The following is a 17,669-nucleotide window of genomic DNA, read 5'->3' as shown; positions in this document are numbered from 1 at the left end:
GAGGGCTGGATGAATAGGACGACCCCGTGGAGGGCTGGATGAAGAGTAGATGGTGGGGGGGTCTCGTGGAGGGGTGGTTGAACAATAGCCGGTGGAGTAGCGCGCGGTGGAGGCTGGATGAACATGAGCCCGTGGAGGCTGGAGGAGGTCGATGGTAGCCCGTGGAGGCTGGAGGACGTTGATGGTGGAGATGAACAGTATCCTATGGAGTCCCGTTTTGCGGTACGCCACGCCCCTCCCGGTGAAAAGGACACCCGCTTCGACCGTAGCGCTCCAACACAAGTTCATTTCGTCCGTTTTGCGGTACGCCACACCCCTCCCGATCAACAGTACCCCTGTTTCGACCATAGGAGGTCCGTTTCCTCCGTTTTGCGGTACGCCAGACCCCTCCCGATGAACAGGATCATGTTTCGAACGTGGCCGGTCGAACACAAGGTTGTTTCCTCCGTTCTCTAGTACGTCAAGCCTCGTTTTCATCGCCTGTTCCGTCCAAGCCGGTTGGCTCCCACGCGTTCCGTTGCCTCCCCATGAACACGACGTATTCCTTTGCCTCCCCATGAACACGATGACGACGCTGTTTCTCCATTCCGACCCAGCCATATACACAAGCCTTGGCCGTATGTATGCGCGAGTAGGCGTTCAAGACCCCTCCCATATGTACACATACATGGTCGTATTTTCTTTCTTGCACACTGGCCGATGTACGTACGTGTACATGCTACATGCGCGCCTCTACTACGACACGTACGCGCCTCTACTACAACACGTGCGTGCCTCTACTATGACACGTGTGTGCCTCTACATCGACCAGTATATATTTACGTCCACGTTCACGAACAGAATGACAACGCTACGTACGCTTCGACCAGGTGGGTCCCGACTGGCAGGCACTTCCTTGCATGCGAATATGTAGCTGGTGGGTCCCAGCAGTCAGGGGGCGAATCATTTTATTTGGATGGACGCACTTCCTTGCATGCGAAGGTGTAGCTGGTGGGTCCCAGCAATCAGGGGGAAATGTTTTTTTCACTAAATACGGTGGCCCGTCCGGTGGGTCCCCGCTGTCAGCTGGAGGAATAATTATTTTGCGCGTAATAAGGAGGCACTTCCTTGCGGCCGCCGTGGACCCAGTTGTCAGCCTCTCCACGCACAGTACTCTTCCGATGGAAGTCGGTCGTTGACCACATTGACCACGCCGCGCCGAGAGCACCATGGCGGTGGATGACAGCGAGGCCTAGGAAGGGGACGACGCGGAGCCGGGGAGGACGCAGCAGTGGATGCCCACGCGAAGAGGAGTACGAGGGTTCACTGGTTCGGCTGCGGTGTGAGGCTGCCGTCGCCGTAGAATAACAGGGGGTGTGGGTGAGTAGAGGGATGACCTGGCTAGCGGTGGGAGAAGTAGGGGGCGTTGAGGCCTCCGCGGTATCACAGCTGGCCATGGGAGGCAAGAGCATGCGGCACGACACGGGCTGCTTTGGGCGGCTGGAGAACGAAGACCAGAGGTTGAAGAAGCACTACGACCGTTGGATGGACATCGTACGGTCACTGGAGTATTGACTTAGTTGACAAAGCCCTCCGTCCCCGTCAACTTAGTAGGCCCACAAGTCAGACTGCCACTATACTGGGTCCCAGCTAGCAGGGGGAGTATTAATTTTTTTTGTGTAATAAGGAGGCACTTCCTTGCGTGCAAAGATATAGCTGGTGGGTCCAAGTTGTCAGCGGCGGTAATGTTTTTTTCGTGAAATACAGAGGCCCTTTCGGTGGTTCCCAGATGTCAGGTGGAGGAATCATTATTTTGCACGTAATAAGGAGTCATTTCCTTGCGTGCGGCCGTGGACCCAGATGTCAGGTGGAGGAATCATTATTTTGCACGTAATAAGGAGGCATTTCCTTGCGTGCGGTCGTGGACCCAGCTGTCAGCCTCTCCACGTACAGTCCACTTCAGATGCCTGTCGGTCGTTGACCATGTTGACCAGGCCGCGCCGAGAGCACCAGGGCGGTGGACGACACGGGGGCAGGGAAGACTCGGCAGTTGTTTCCCACGCGGAGGGGAGTACGACTGTACGAGGGTTTACGGGTTCGCCTGCCATCACCGGAGAATAACAACAGGTGTGGGTGAGTAGAGGGATGGCTAGGCCAGCGATGGGAGTACGGTGGGGCGGTGAGACCTGCACGGCAGCACAGCCGGCCGTGGGGAGGAGGGAGCAGGCAGTCTCGCCGGCGCTTGTTTGAGCGGCTGGAGCAGGAAGAGCAGAGATTGAAGAAGCACGACGGCCGTTGGATGGAAATCCAACAGTCACTGCTTGTGCGTCAACCTTTTTTTAGGAAAGCCTCAAATCTGTGGAAAACAGCATACAACCCATCTGCCATTATTTCTAATAATTTACAGCCCATTTGCTAATTCTTAAGGTTTTTTTTGGAGCACATATTCTTTTTGTTAGCATTACAGCCCATATTGTGGCCACGGTTAAAAAATTATACGAAATTTTGCATATTTCGGTGCGGTCCAAACTATTTTTAATCCCGATATTTTGAGTCACATTCAAAATGATTTTAAAAATAAATGTATATCAATATAAAATCCAACAAATTGTCCATGCATAAATATAAAGCATAAATATAAATGCAATTTCAAATCTCAAAATGAAAAAAGATATTTGAAACTAATTGCTGGTTTGATGTGTTTTAAAAATGTACAGCCCATTTCTCATTACTGATAGGCCATTTTCTCGGCCAGCCGAATGAATCTCTCCTCGTCTTGAAAGATTTGCAGCCCAACAGGCCTGACAAAGTGACTTACTTGGCAAATCACAAAAAAACTGGGCTGTGGCCATGGACCCAGTTGCGGTCGTGGACCCAGCTGTCAGCCTCTCCATGTACAGTACTCTTCCTATGGAAGTCGGTCATTGACCACATTGACCACGCCGCCGAGAGCACCAAGGCGGTGGACGGCGGCGAGGCCTAGGAAGGGGATGACGTGGAGCCGGGGAAGACGCAGCAGTGGATGCCCACGCGAAGAGGAGTAAATGGGTTCACTGGTTTGGCTGCGGCGTGAGGCTGCCATCACCGCGGAATGTAGTAGAGAGATGCCCTGGGCCAGCGGTGGGAGTAGTAGGAGGCGGTGAGGCCTCCGTGGCATCACAGCCGTCCACGAGAGGTAGGAGCACGCAGCACGACCGGCGCTGCTTTGGGCGGCTGGAGCAAGAAGACCAGACGTTGAGGAAGCACTATGGCCGTTGGATGGACATGTACGGTCACTAGAGCTACAATCATTCATATTGACTAAGTTAACAAAGCCCTCCATCCTCATCAACTTAGTAGGCCCACAAGTCAGCCACCCACTATGGTGGGTCCCAGCTAGCAGGGGGTATTCATTTTTTTTGTGCGTAATAAGGAGGCACTTACTTGCGTGCGAAGATATAGCTGGTGGATCCGACCTGTCAGCGGGGGGAACGTTTTTTTCGCGAAATATAGAAGCCCTTCCCACGTACAATCCATGTACAATGCGTAATAAGGAGGAACTTTCCTTGCGTGCGACCATGGACCTCGTGGGTCCCAACCGTCAGGCTCTCCACCTATAGTCCTCTTCGGATGACTCTCGTATGTTGACCACGTCGCGCCGAGCGCACCGAGGCGGTGGACGACGGCGAGGCCCCAGACTGGAACGACCCGGAGATGGGGAAGACACGGCAGTGGAGTCACAGACGGAGAGGAGTGGGAAACTTGATTGGTTCGCGTGCGGGGTGGGCCTACACTCGGCAGAGAATAACAGGAGGTGCGGAGTGGAGGGATGGTCTGGCCGTCGGCGGGGTAGCGTTTCGCTGAGGAGCGCAAAACAACGCTGCTGGACGCCGAAGGCTGGAGCAGGCGGTTCCGGTAGCGCTGGGGGAAGAAGACGAGAGATTGAAGAAGAATGTCGGTCGTTGGATGTAAATCCAACGCCTTTTATGCTTCGACCTACTGGCCCACATGTCAGCCAGTCCATTTGTTTTTCTAGTCCATTTGGTGGGTTGGGTGAAACAATGATGTAGCATCTATTCAGCCCGTTTAAATCCCATTTGCATTTTTCTCGAAATCCGTGAACTTGCTGGTCTGGGTGAAAATATCATGTTGGGCTAGATGGAGAAATGTTATAAAAACATAAACACATGATTGCACGTCTATTAAACTGCCCACAAGCGTCCGGGCTGCGCTTGGCTCTTCGCCTCTTCGGGAAGTCAAACAATGATGGAGTACTACTGCACTGGAGGAGTACTACAGTACGCTTCTGGCCATCTGACACCGATTGAACTGCTGCGTGTCCACCGCGTGCGGGAGGGAGAGCGTGTAGCGAAAGCTTCTTCTAGTCTTGCCAGCCACCACGCTCATGGGATAGGGAGGGACACTCCTGCCTTTGCGTGTATGACAGGTGGGCCCGAAAGGTGTGTGGCCAACCTGTCATACAGCCAAAGGCAGGTGCAGTTAAGTCCACGAGGGAGAAGATAATCAAACTTCTCATTGATGTATGAGTTGACGCGACACATCAAAGCACTAAACTCGATATATTTCAATAATTTGCGTTTACCGATGCATTAATTACAACGCATTCATGCATGCCGTGACTCTCCTTTTGATACTTGCATGTGTTGATTTAATGCACCTTGAAGTAGTATAAAATATGTGACGGTAAAGCTTTGTAATGCCCCGGCCCAAGTCGAGAGATGGTTGTGCACGAGGAGGGCGAGATCATGCAGACCGAATAGGACCCGACGATGGAGCTCTCTAAGGTCTCGATGGACCTCACCGTGCTCCACTGCCCCTTGTGCCTCCACCCCTTGACGCCTCCAGTGTATGAGGTTCAAATACACCTCGTCCATTCGGCTGATTGAGCAAGGTGCAGGTTTCTTGATTGATGTGGTGTTCGATTGATTTCTACAGTGCAAGGGAGGGCACTTGGCCTGCGCGGACTGCTGCGTCGAGCGCCCCGAGAACCAGCGGCAGTGCCAGAAGTGCAAGCATGGCGGTGGCTTCGACATGCGGAACACGGTGGTGGACTCCGTCCTTTCGTCGGTGAGGGTGGAGTGCCCGCACAAAGGTTGTGGGCTCTACATCACTTACCACAAGCTCGCCGATCACCAGAGCGTGTGTTCGCTCGCGCCCAACAAATTCCCCGTGCCCGTCTACGGCTACGAAGGCCCGCCGCCGGCGCTCTACCACCACATTAGCACCGCGCATCCCATGCCCGTGCACAGGATCCAGTATGGCAAGGTGCTCCAGCTGCAAGTGCCACTGTCGGAGCCATGGCTCTTGCTGTTCGCGGAGGAGGACGGCCGCACATTTTTCTTGGTCGGCGGCGTGCTCGACATCGGCGCGCCTATCGCCGTGTTGGTCATCTGCATCAGAGCAGGGGCGTCCCCACTGCCGCACTACGTGGCCAAGCTGTGGGAAAACGGCCCACCGGGGGAGCCCAAAGGCACGACCGACGCCGTCAAGGTGGAAATGGAGGTGACAACCAGCAAGGATCCCGGCGACGTCGACGTGCAGGAGCTGACCTTCTTCACAGTTCCGCCCAAGCTGCTGGCCGGGGCTAAGTTGGTGTCCCTCCACATTCAGATTGACAAGCTCACGTCCTAAATGTTTCTACAGTGCCTTCTATTTATCTTAGTAATATGCTAATATAGGGATTACCTCGATCTACTTTAGCTTAGGAAATGGTGGGTTTTGGTGGCGATGCCACAATTACTTCGACATCAGATCAGTAATTTTCCAACAGTCGAACGGATATTTTGTGTCTGTTGGATATAAAGTTCCTTTGGGTAAGAAGTACTACTTGTCATCAAAATGGATAAAAGGAGATGTATGTAGACGTATTTTAGTTCTAGATACGTCCCTTTTTATCCATTTTGATGACAAGCACTCCCTCCGTTCCACAATACATGCCTTCCATTTGTCAAAATATAGATGTATCTAGACATGTTTTAGTATATAGGCACATCCATGATAGAGCCAATCGGATGGTTGAGAACACTACAATTCGTAGCTACAGATGCGTGTGTGACTCCAAGATGCAGAGGCCGGGGGTCATCATCCTCCTTTTCGAGAAAAAACAGACGTGTGTGTGAGAGGACGAGTGCATGTGTGCACCTCTTCTCTTCCTGTATAACGTACTAAACTCAGAGTACAAGTTTTTGTGGGTGGCACGATGCTGCGTGCGAGAAGTCCCGAGAGATAGGTATAATACATCTGAAAAAAGACTAGCCTAGAGCTCGCCACACGGCTATTCCTGTCGAACGCCCCATTAACCGTAACATATGTATACGACGGTGCCAGTTATTGCACGTACACAGCAGTACTCCCTCATTTTCGGTTTATAGGGCTTAATTCAAAAATCTCACAAACCAAGATGGTGAGTGGTGGAATATTTTTTGTAGTTTGCAAAAGCACCTAATTAATGCTCTTGTTTTTCTCAAAAAATTATGTTTATCAATGCATTAATTGCAATGCATGCATGCATAAAGTACATGCATTGGTCAATTTTCTCTTAATACTTGCATGTAATGATTTAATGCGCCTTGGAATCTGAACATGTGATGGGGAACAACCAAATTGAGCCTTATAAAATGGAAAAACTAGATTTTTGAGATAAGCCCTATAAACCGGAAAGGAGGGAGTAGAAAAAGAACTACTCCATCCGGGAATAGTGCCGCACTTCGAAACTAGAACCGTCAATAAATTTTGAGCTTGCGTCTTGTCACATTCCAAATTACTCCACGCTATGTTGAATTGCAAACCTGTTCACACCGATCACAACCTAAACGGTTTCCCACTTAGGAGCGTATTTGTACCACGCTATATTGAATTGCAAACCTGTTCACACTGATCACAACCTAAACGGTTTCCCACTTAGGAGCTGTTGGGGAACGTAGTAATTTCAAAAAAAATCCTACGCACACGCAAGATCATGGTGATGCATAGCAACGAGAGGGGAGAGTGTAATCTACATACCCTTGTAGACCGAAAGCGGAAGCGTTAGAACAACGCGGTTGATGTAGTCGTACGTCTTCACGGCCTGACCGATCAAGCGCCGAAACTACGGCACCTCCGAGTTCTAGCACACGTTCAGCTCGATGACGTCCCTCGAACTCCGATCCAGCCGAGTGTCGAGGGAGAGTTCCGTCAGCACGACGGTGTGGTGACGATCTTGATGTTCTACCGTCGCAGGGCTTCGCCTAAGCACCGCTACAATATTATCGAGGAGGACTATGGTGGAGGGGGGCACCGCACACGGCTAATAGATCTCAAGGATCAATTGTTGTTGTCTAGAGGTGCCCCGCTGCCCCCGTATATAAAGGAGCCAGGAGGAGGGGGTCGGCCGGCTAGGAGGGGCGCGCCAGGAGGAGTCCTCCTCACATCGGGAGTAGGACTCCCCCCCCTTCCTTGTTGGAGTAGGAGAGAAGGAAAGAGGGGGAGAGGAGGAAGGAAAAGGGGGTTGCACCCCTTGTCCAATTCGGACCAGAGGGGGGCTGCGCGCCTCCTTCCTTTCAGCCTCTCTCCTCTATTCCCGTATGGCCCAATAAGGCCCATATACTCCCCGGCGAATTCTCGTAACTCTCCGGTACTCCGAAAAATAGCCGAATCACTCGGAACCTTTACGAAGTCCGAATATAGTCGTCCAATATATCAATCTTTACGTCTCAACCATTTCGAGACTCCTCGTCATGTCTCCAATCTCATCCGGGACTCCGAACTCCTTCGGTACATCAAAACTCATAAACTCATAATATAACTGTCATCGAAACCTTAAGCGTGTGGACCCTACGGGTTCGAGAATAATGTAGACATGACCTAGAACTATTCTCGGTCAATAACCAATAGCGGAACCTGGATGCTCATATTGGCTCCTACATATTCTACGAAGATCTTTATCGGTCAAACTGCATAACAACATACGTTGTTCCCTTTGTCATTGGTATGTTACTTGCCCGAGATTCGATCGTCGGTATCTAATACCTAGTTCAATCTCGTTACTGGCAAGTCTCTTTACTCGTTACGTAATGCATCATTCTGTGACTAACTTATTAGCTACATTGCTTGCAAGGCTTATAGTGATGTGCATTATCGAGAGGGCCCAGAGATACCTCTCCAACAATCGGAGTGACAAAACCTAATCTCAAAATATGCCAACCCAACATGTACCTTTGGAGACACATGTAGTACTCCTTTATAATCACCCAGTTACGTTGTGACGTTTGGTAGCATCCAAAGTGTTCCTCCAGTAAACGGGAGTTGCATAATCTCATAGTTACAGGAACATGTATAAGTCATGAAGAAAGCAATAGCAATATACTAAACGATCAAGTGCTAGGCTAACGGAATGGGTCATGTCAATCACATCATTCTCCTAATGATGTGATCCCGTTAATCAAATGACAACTCATTTTTCCATGGCTAGGAAACATAACCATCTTTGATAAACGAGCTAGTCAAGTAGAGGCATACTAGTGACACTATGTTTGTCTATGTATTCACACATGTATTATGTTTCCAGTTAATACAATTCTAGCATGAATAATAAACATTTATCATGATATAAGGAAATAAATAATAACTTTATTATTGCCTCTAGGGCATATTTCCTTCAGGAGCGTATTAGTACTCGGTTATAAATACTAGTATGCCAAGATGACTGCACATTCCTCCTCAACTCCTCATCCACAAAAACAAACAAGTCATTCAGCATCCTTCCCTTGCGTCTGCCATGGCCAACGTGAGTTCTTGGTCGAGAGATTGCCACCAGGGAGAGGCGAGCCTGGAAGCGGAAGCACGAGAGATGTCACACCTCGCTGCGAGAGCAGCCGACATGTCCTGCCGCGCGGAAGTAGCAGCACAGAGGTCCCGCCGCGCCGCTGAAGCAGCACGGAGGTCCCGCCGCACCGTTGATGCAGCAGACTGGTCCGGCCGCGCCGCGGAAGCAGCAGAAATGTCCCGCCACGCCGCGAATGCAGCAGAGATGTCTCGCTGCGCCACGGTAGCCTAGGAGAATTTCTCGCGGGCAGGCGACGACTGTTACAGGCGCATGCATGCGATCGTCCATAGCCAGATGGATCAGATCTCCGGCTGGGCAGGACGACATGAAAGCCTCGTTTGAACAGGCTACCAGTGTCATCCGGCAACTAAGGGAGGGCAATGAGAGGCTCCGGGCCGAGCGCGACCTGTTGAGGGAGAAGATCGTCCAAAGTGCAGACCAGCAGGAGGAGACCAGTGCCTTATTGAAGAGGACCGGCGTCATCGACAAGAAACTTATGGACGAGAATGACATGTTCTGCAACGAGCACCAAAGTCTGGTGCAGGAATCCGTGGATGTTCTCAAGCAGCGTCTTGAGGACACAAAAGAGCTCATCGCCGCTCGCCGCGGAGACTAGTTCCCGTGGCCTGCAGCAATGCATCAAAAAAGTAGAGATCAGCGAGTCAGATCCTTGTCTTCCTTCTTCTTTTGCCCATGTGTATTTCGGGCATAGCCGCATGTGGCTTTTTTAATTATCTTTCTAATTATGTAAGACAATTAATCGTCCTTATATATTCATCAGTCTTGCTATAAGTCGCAGTAGATGCTATATAGGTCCGTCGGATCTTACATCAAGATCTGTGCTTTCAGATTTTCTTTTTTCTCTCTTAAATCTCAGTCGAGTGAGACATAGTCACGCCATTAAACAAAGGCCCGGGCGCCATTAATGGAGACCTTGGGAGAGAGTTGGACGGCAGATGGAGGTCAAAGGGCTCTCCTCCCGATAAGCACGCGCATGGGTCTGATCACACGCCTCTCGTACTCAAATAGCTACCCTGCACGGCGCCTCCTAGCTAATAAAAAATAGGGACGCGTGAAGGCACGTAAATGGTACTAGTAAGTAGAACGCCCGCAGTTTCAATAATACTTGTGTTTCCGATTGTAACGTGACAACACTTGTTCCAAAATGACTTTGTTGATTGTTAATGTGTGCGCCTTCGCAAATCGGACTGCAAAATTACCACAGCATGTTGGTGCCATGTCATGGCACCAAGCCAAGCTTCATTATTTTCATGCGTGTTTTGGATTTATAGGAATTAAAAAACTAAGTTTCTCAATGTTTCCAACCCAGCCACGATGCCCAGAATTTTGGATTTCATTCCCATTCACTACAAGAAATATATCAACTTGTGACCTTGACTATTGTTCACTGAAAGGTCATTGTTTTTCATTTGCAACCTTTTTGTGACCAAAATCAGAACGTCAAAAGCTGGCAGTCGTAAACTGAAATTAACGACCTTCTGTGTGAGAAGGTCGTAGATGTTTACGACCAAAACAGAAGGTCGTTGAACCCATGACCTTTTGTTTTGGTCACTGGCTGTCTGACCAGGCCACGTCGGATCCGACGTGGCAATCTAACATGGCAAAACTACGACCAATTGAAACGGTCGCTGACAAGAATCAGCCCGGTCCGATTGAGTGTTTTACATTGGCTTAGCCCAACAATTCAAGTTTTTTTCCAAGTCAATTCTTGTGGGCTACATGGGCCAAGCCCAATATTTCAATGTCTTTATTTTTGTGCCTTGGCCTTCTTACAATCATTTATTTTCTATTTACAATCATTATATTTTAGCACTGGTCCCACTAGTCATAATGCCATACATCGGTCCCACATGTTAGAAATTTCAAAAATGCTCATATTTTATTCATAAGTGGTTCCCACTGGTCAAGTTTCCATTTCACATCTTTTCAACATACATAATAACTATTTCAAACGGGCAGTACTCTGCGCCGGTGCGCCGGCCCAAATTTGGGCCGGTCACGCGCGAGCCATCGGATCCCTGCGTCCCTGGCCGTCAGATGCGTTCTCCATCGTCTTTTTTATCCCCTGTTCGCATCTAAAAAACACAAAAGCAGAAAAACATGCCGGCCCATTCTCTTTTCCCCATGCAGTGCCCATTCGTCGACCTCATGCTAGGTGGCCGGACCGGCCGTCGCGGCCCTCGTCCCCATCGCTCGCCGTCGACGCTCGTCATCATCAAGTTGCAAAAAAGAACAAAAAACTGCAGACCCCGTTGCAACTTTTTTCTCGCGTTCCTGTTGCAAATATGGTGGCTCCTCAGCGCCGACCATGATGCCATTCCTTGCCAGAGCCGCCCCACCCCAGGTTGCAGCATCAAATGGCGCCGGTGGCGTCGATAGTGTTGCTCGCAGCCGAAAAGTCGGGGTAGAAAAACAAAAATGTTGGTTCGAGCAAAAGTAGAAGACTGTGGTAGCAAAAAAAAAACTGGTTCCAGCAAACATCAAATACGGTGGTAGCAAAATTTCTGGCTGGTTCCAGCAAAATCAAAGAGAAGGTAGTAGCAAAATTTCTGGGCTGGTTCCAGCAAAAATCAAATACAGTGGTAGCAAAAATTCTGATTGGCTCCAGCAAAATCAAATGAAGGTAGTAGCAAAAATCGGGATTGGTTTCAGCAAAAAGCAAATGTGGGTGGTAGCAAAAATTCTGGCTGGTCCAGCGAAATCAAAAGATTGTATAGTAGCAAAAATCGAGGGTGGTTCCAGCAAAAATCAAATATAGTGGTAGCAAAAAGCCGGGGTTGGTTCCAACAAAAATCGAACACGGTAGTAGCAAACTGGTACACAGGTTCCTGCAAAAACACACTATGGTAACAAAAAATGGGTTGGTTCCAACATCTTGGCAAGCGATCACCAGCAAAAAACAACCTTGCCTGTGCGCAGCAAAAATTCCTACTGGTTCCAGCAAAATTTATTGCCGGTCCCAGCAGTTCCCGGCGGCATCTGGTTCTGGCATTGGTCGAAGCTCGCCGTTGCAGCACCGTGCTCCTTCTCGGCAGTGGACATGCCCGGTTGTTGCACCGTGTGTCGCCGGTGTCAGCCGTGCGCGCTCCAGCTCGCAGCTCCAACGCCACGACTATCATGGGGGGAGAAGGTGAAGGTGGGCACGCGGCCATGCGGAGAGCGGCCCTTGGCTTCGCACCTTGCAGCATCAGTGGCCACACCGCCCCTGCAGCGCGCGCCGGTCGGATTGGTGCGGTGGTGTGGGGATTTTCGATCTGAAGCAGAGAAGGAAGAAACATGTGGTTGGACTCTCTGGAGACGAAGGGATATGGATAAGATGGGGTTGCAAGTGTGTACGTGGCTAACTCCTGACATTTCGGGAACGCATGCGTGGCAACGCAACCGGCGCGTCGTTCGGCCGGCGCACCGGCCCCGAACGATTCCCATTTCAAACATACACTAGTCTTTTACAATCTTACAAAGGTGCACCTTAAAGTGTTCTCACTGGTCAGATTGATCGTGCTCAACAAACTACAGAACCAAAAATCTCTGTGATAAGTAGGGATTCACTCCTTCGCACTTTGCTTCACAGCTTCACACTTCAAAAAAATTAGGCCTAGTGCTCCTGTAAAAGAGTGAACATAAAGTGCCTTAGAGTGTACTGCTGCTGAGACCAGAACCAAATAACTTCAATGGCAACACTAAATGTAAGCGGTAGAAAAGATCTAAAAAGGTAAACAAAATATGCATTATGGTACACTTAAGAAGATGTGATAAATGCTTAGCAAAATTGTTCATGAGAGTAACCTTAATCGTTCAAAATCAGAGTTGAAAATGCAAGGAAATTAAGTTACAAAAGACAATCAGGTATTCTAATTACACAGCATTGTCAACAATAAATACAATTCTCTACGAGCGACAAAATTAGTTTTCTTTACATCCTTAGTCCTTGCAAGTTGAAAAAAGACAAGGTGGCATCAAATCAGGTTATAGTTCATGGGAATCAATGCACACAACATGAACAAACAAAATGGTTAAAACACCAATCAAGTAGGCCTCATCCTCTTTCTTATTCCAGATTTGGTGTTTATTGGCTTAGTAGCTGAGGCAGAAACAGAAGCATTTGAGGAGGAAAGCTACGACATGTGCACTTGCGAGGCCACATATTCTGGGTCGTCCACCATACCAGCCACCATCACGTACCCATCGCCATCAGCAACGTTGCTCCTACAGCAGCAACAGATAACCATTTATAAATCAAACGGACCAGCTACTCGTACAAGGTTATCTAAGCATGTAAGTACAATCCAGCTATAAAGTGGATGGCCAAGCATGGCTGTTGTTGCTACTTTAGCCAACTGATCTAATTAATCTCATCAACCTAATACAGTGCTTTCAAAAAATAAAAAAATAACTTAAAATTTTGAGTACGGCAGCAACATCCACTAGTTACTGGAGTCCCAATTCAAGATGGCTAGAGGCCACTTGGCACCATGGAACCTGCACAATTTGTACCATATATATGAATGAGTTGGAAAGAAAACTAGAGTTGAACTACCCAGCCTCATACATATATATGTACATACATACATCAACAAATTTGATTACACAAGAAGGTAGCTGGGGTGGTGGTCGACGAAATGAAAATCGACGGCCACGGCTCAGCGAGGAGAGGAGCTCAACATTTAAGTTTCGCAAAACAGGAATTCATTAATTTGAGAGTGGGTTTTAATAGCTCAAGCTTACTTAAGCACGTAGTACTAAATAGCAGCAACACTTAAACCATAACCTGTCCAGAAAGGAAACAAAACATGAGACTAGTATTGATAGCAAGTCCACGAAGGCCGTCCAATGGTTTCAACCACATCCTAATAAATCTGTAGCATTCTTTAGCACCTAATTATCAGCAAGAAATCAATGGCCAGATGAGCACCACCAGAACAAATGGGCACTAACACTTGGTCATCGACGCGATGCCCAAGCAAGGAAACAGCTCGCACACGTAAGATGATGATTGCATACATACAAATCATGTGCTGGCAGAAAAAAATCCAAGCAGGAGCTCATCTTCTCTCTCTGTTTGATAACTAACAACCTAAATAAAATAAAATAAAAACATGACTTGTTCATATAGATCCCTCTAAAATTCCTTGGGACAAGTGCATCACATATTCGTCAACTTCAAAGCTGAAGTAGTGAGCAGAGGAAGAGGGGGAGGGAGATGGAGGAGCTACCTGCCGCGGTCGCAATGGAAGCAGGGGAGCAGACCCCTCCTGCCCCTCCCCCACGAGCAGTACAAGGCTGCCAGCTGGGCACGCCCCTACTCCACCTCCTCGAGCAGGAGACCCCCTTCCCCTACTACTTCTTGGCGCGCCGCATCACTAGTCACATCCTCATGCAAGAAGTACACAATAAATAGACAAACGGTCAGTGAGGTACATTTTCAGAGCAACAGAAGCTTAAAATTAACAGAAATACACACATCAAATGAAGTCACTAAGATACTTAAGTCCACCACATGGTGTAGAATTCTACGGTAGTGTATAATTCAGTCAAACGAATGTAAACCTTCAAAACACCCTAGCGCAAGTAGTCAGATCCACCGTCCCTCAGCTCCAAAGCTTCATAGACACCTACAAAAGAGAGATGATTCAGACAAGATTAGCTTTAGACAATAATTATGACAGGAACATTGTGTCCCTTCACTAGACATGAAGGGAGGCAAAACTTGATTATAAAGGTTGAAAGTAAAACAGTGATTGATGTAATAACAAAATGACCCACCAGTTCATGCACCACTGGGAGTAAATTAGTTTGATGCAATAATTTTCACTTCTTTTAGTCAGAGGTTTCTTGTAAAATCAATTTCATTTGTGTATCATTGACCTCACAGCATGTTAAATAACTTGACATCATGTTAAGAAAAATAAAGTAAAATCTAAATACAAAAATTCTACTTGTTTTTTTTGAGTATTTCTCTCAGCGACCAGCAGTATTGCCATGTATACACTCTTTTCTTCACATGCAAAAAAAATGTTCACTCTTTTCTACAGCACACATCACACTACTTTTGAGAGATGTAAGATGCACTCCGTGAGAAGTAAACTGCACTCTGTGAGAAGTAAACTGCTACTATAGTACTATAGGCTGCTAGCCTCTACATACGTGGACTTGTCTAGATAATTCCAGCCTGTACATGTTTGGGAACCAACAGAATCCATATGGCTACTTTGGGAACCAGCAGCAACAGCAGACAAGAGTGAAGTGATACCATCAGCAGTTTCAGTGTTCGACTGCAAAAGCAAGGTTTGTCAGAACTAGTTTGAGTACAAAAGTTTCTGAAAGCCCACCTAACTAAATTGAATTCATACACAACACCTCAGCAACTTAGTTCATGCTGCAAGTTTTTGCTGCTCATGGTTATAAATTTAGGAGTAAATGTTGTACAAATCTTATTGAAGATGCTGGAGAATGACATGGCAGCATGTTACAGTAACAAGATTATCCCCTATATAACATGGTTAAAGACAGTTGCTGCTTTAGTTAATTATAAAGACTAAAATCACCACATAGTCAGGAGTATTGCACTGAACCTTGGCACTGAATGAATAACTGAAAACTCAGATTAACAAACCGGCAGACAGAACGCATAGATGAGCAACTACCTTAGCATTGTGTTCAATCAGAAGCTTGACCGCGTCTTGCTGTCCATGACCAGCGGCCCAAACAAGGGGAGTACCTGACTCGCTTTCGGATTCGACATCGACTCCCTTACCAAGCAAAAGCTTCATAATATCAATGTGTCCTGTAATAACAAGAAAAATAGACGTCACACGTTTGTTCAGATATTCCCTCCACTTCAACATACAAAATTATCGATCAGCATCATTTGTTAGTAATCGACAACACACAGAGCACGACCATTAGGCGCAGCATCATCATTGCCTATGCCAGCAGCATGATGCAGTGCCGTGGCTCCCATGTTGGACGCGACCGAAGGATCGGCCCCGCGGCCGAGCAAGTACTCCACCGTCTCCTGGCGGCCCTGCCGGGCGGCATGGATGAGTGGAGTTTAACGTGGAAAATTGATTCAGATATATAATATGTATCACCACCACCATACAAGGCGTCGATTGAATTGCACACACTCTCCAGTATGAATCGGAGCAATACAAGGAGAAAGTGAGCATCACCGCATCATATAGCATGGGGTTAGGGAGTCAGGGGAAGCATTACTACCATCGTCGTCCTTGGGGTCAACGGGGAGGCGGAGCTGCTCGATAAGGAATTTACAGACCTCTGTCTGGCCCTCCCGGGCGGCGAAGTGCAGCGCGGTGCGCTTGTTGGCGTCCCGCACGCCGGTGGCCACCGCGGCCGCGCCCTTCCCCTCATCGTCGAGCGCAGACCCGAACTCTGCACCAACACCAACATCAAGACCAAATCTTAGCAGGTGAGCAAGCCGTGCGCCACCTCGCGCCGAATCCATATGGCATAACCTAAACCCCCAAAAAATATAGCCGAGGGGAATTCAGAAACCCCAGACAGCGCCCCACGGACCCCTACCGGACCAGATCGACCACGCAATCGAAGCCAAGCCGCTGCCACACACGAGCGCGGCACCCGCTAGCCGCTACCACTACCAGATCGAGCCGAACCGGACCGACGGCGCACAGATAGGGGAGACGAGGGATGGGGGATGGGGGCGTGTTCGTACCTCGACGGTGGGGTTGTCGCGGCTGTCGAAGATCTGGTGGGCCTTCACGGACTGGATGGTCGTCGTCATGGCCGGAGCGGGAGCCGGAACTGGTCTTGCGTCGCATGGCTTGGGGAGGAAGCCGAGATCGAATCAGATCAGAGCAGATGGAGTGGAGTGGGTGTGCGGAATCCGGGAGCCGAGGCCGTCAAACGTCCATCTCGGCCTTCACGGGAGAGTGAGTGGAAGGGGAGCCAAAGGAGGTGGGGATCCGGCTCATGGAGGAGAGCGACGATGGTGTTGGGCGAAATCGATGGGGGCGGCGGCACATGGAGGAGGGCGTGGCTAGGGTTTGGACGAGGGGTGAGAGGGAGATGCGCTGATTTGGGAGGGGGATGGGAGGGATGAGGGGTAGATGGGGTGGGGGAAGAGGGCTGTCGTCGGATCCGGGCCTATCCAACGGTGGTCGGGCATGATCCACGTGAGGTGCTCATGGACCAATCAGAATGCAATAAAGGCCTAGATGACGTTATGACCATATAAATAGGTCGTAATTGATTAAAAATAAGTTCTTTGGCAGGAGAAAAGCATTTTTCATTGTTGAAGTATAAAAAATAGTTTTGTTGTGACGAACCTACCAACTCTATGTATTAGACCAAATTTTATGTATAATTGAACAAATGATTTTATGTAAAATGCTTTTCATCCACGAAAAAAATCATTTTTCATTTTTTTAGTGCCCAAAATGAGCTTTTTGTGAACAACCTACCAAATATTTGTTGCAAAATTGTACCAAATCAATTTTCTAAAATACTAGGCCATATTTAATGTACAATTGACCAAATGGTTGGGTGTCAAAAGTTTTGATCCACCTCTCATGAAAAAGACAAATTCACGCTGATTTAGTTGGAAGCAAATCAAATTTGAATTGTGTCTACCTCATAGTTTGCTCTTTATTTTTTCCAAAAATCATTTCTAGGTACATGAGTATCTATTTAATCAGAGAAACATCAAAAAATTTCCAAGATTCAACCACTAGCTAGGAAATGTCAACCCGTCGTTTTGACCGCATTTTTAAACGGGCATAAAAAATCAAAAAAATTCAAAAAATTGGAAAACCTTCGCATTGTGCCATTATATGTGACCAAGTTTCCAGGAAAAGTAATAAACTTGTAATACGGCAATTATTTGAAA

The 17,669-nt window shown here is 48.2% G+C and overlaps 1 protein-coding gene across 9 annotated transcripts; it reads right to left on the bottom strand.

Moving 5' to 3' along the window:
* Positions 1–12,563: 12,563 nt before the first annotated feature.
* Positions 12,564–16,878, bottom strand: LOC119363777 (ankyrin repeat domain-containing protein 65-like). 9 transcript variants are annotated; one of them, XM_037629152.1, is made up of 8 exons: positions 16,497–16,878; positions 16,022–16,195; positions 15,704–15,827; positions 15,448–15,587; positions 14,948–15,075; positions 14,017–14,415; positions 13,529–13,571; positions 12,564–13,009 (listed from the first exon to the last, which is right to left on the bottom strand). In XM_037629152.1, the coding sequence occupies exons 1-6, from the start codon at positions 16,563–16,565 to the stop codon at positions 14,406–14,408; spliced, it is 645 nt and encodes a 214-aa protein (XP_037485049.1). In that variant the 5' UTR covers positions 16,566–16,878; the 3' UTR covers positions 12,564–13,009; positions 13,529–13,571; positions 14,017–14,405. The 9 variants fall into 9 exon arrangements, 8 of the variants coding, with proteins under 8 accessions (XP_037485049.1, XP_037485048.1, XP_037485047.1 ...); XM_037629151.1 differs by lacking the exon at positions 13,529–13,571 and having other exon boundaries at positions 14,017–14,163; positions 14,351–14,415; XM_037629150.1 differs by lacking the exon at positions 13,529–13,571.
* Positions 16,879–17,669: the final 791 nt, after the last annotated feature.

Source organism: Triticum dicoccoides, chromosome 2B (assembly GCF_002162155.2).
Source record: "Triticum dicoccoides isolate Atlit2015 ecotype Zavitan chromosome 2B, WEW_v2.0, whole genome shotgun sequence".
Classification (NCBI taxonomy): Eukaryota; Viridiplantae; Streptophyta; class Magnoliopsida; order Poales; family Poaceae; genus Triticum; species Triticum dicoccoides.
The sequence above is the reverse complement of the archived record's forward strand: the minus strand, read 5'-3'. Positions and strand labels throughout refer to the sequence as shown.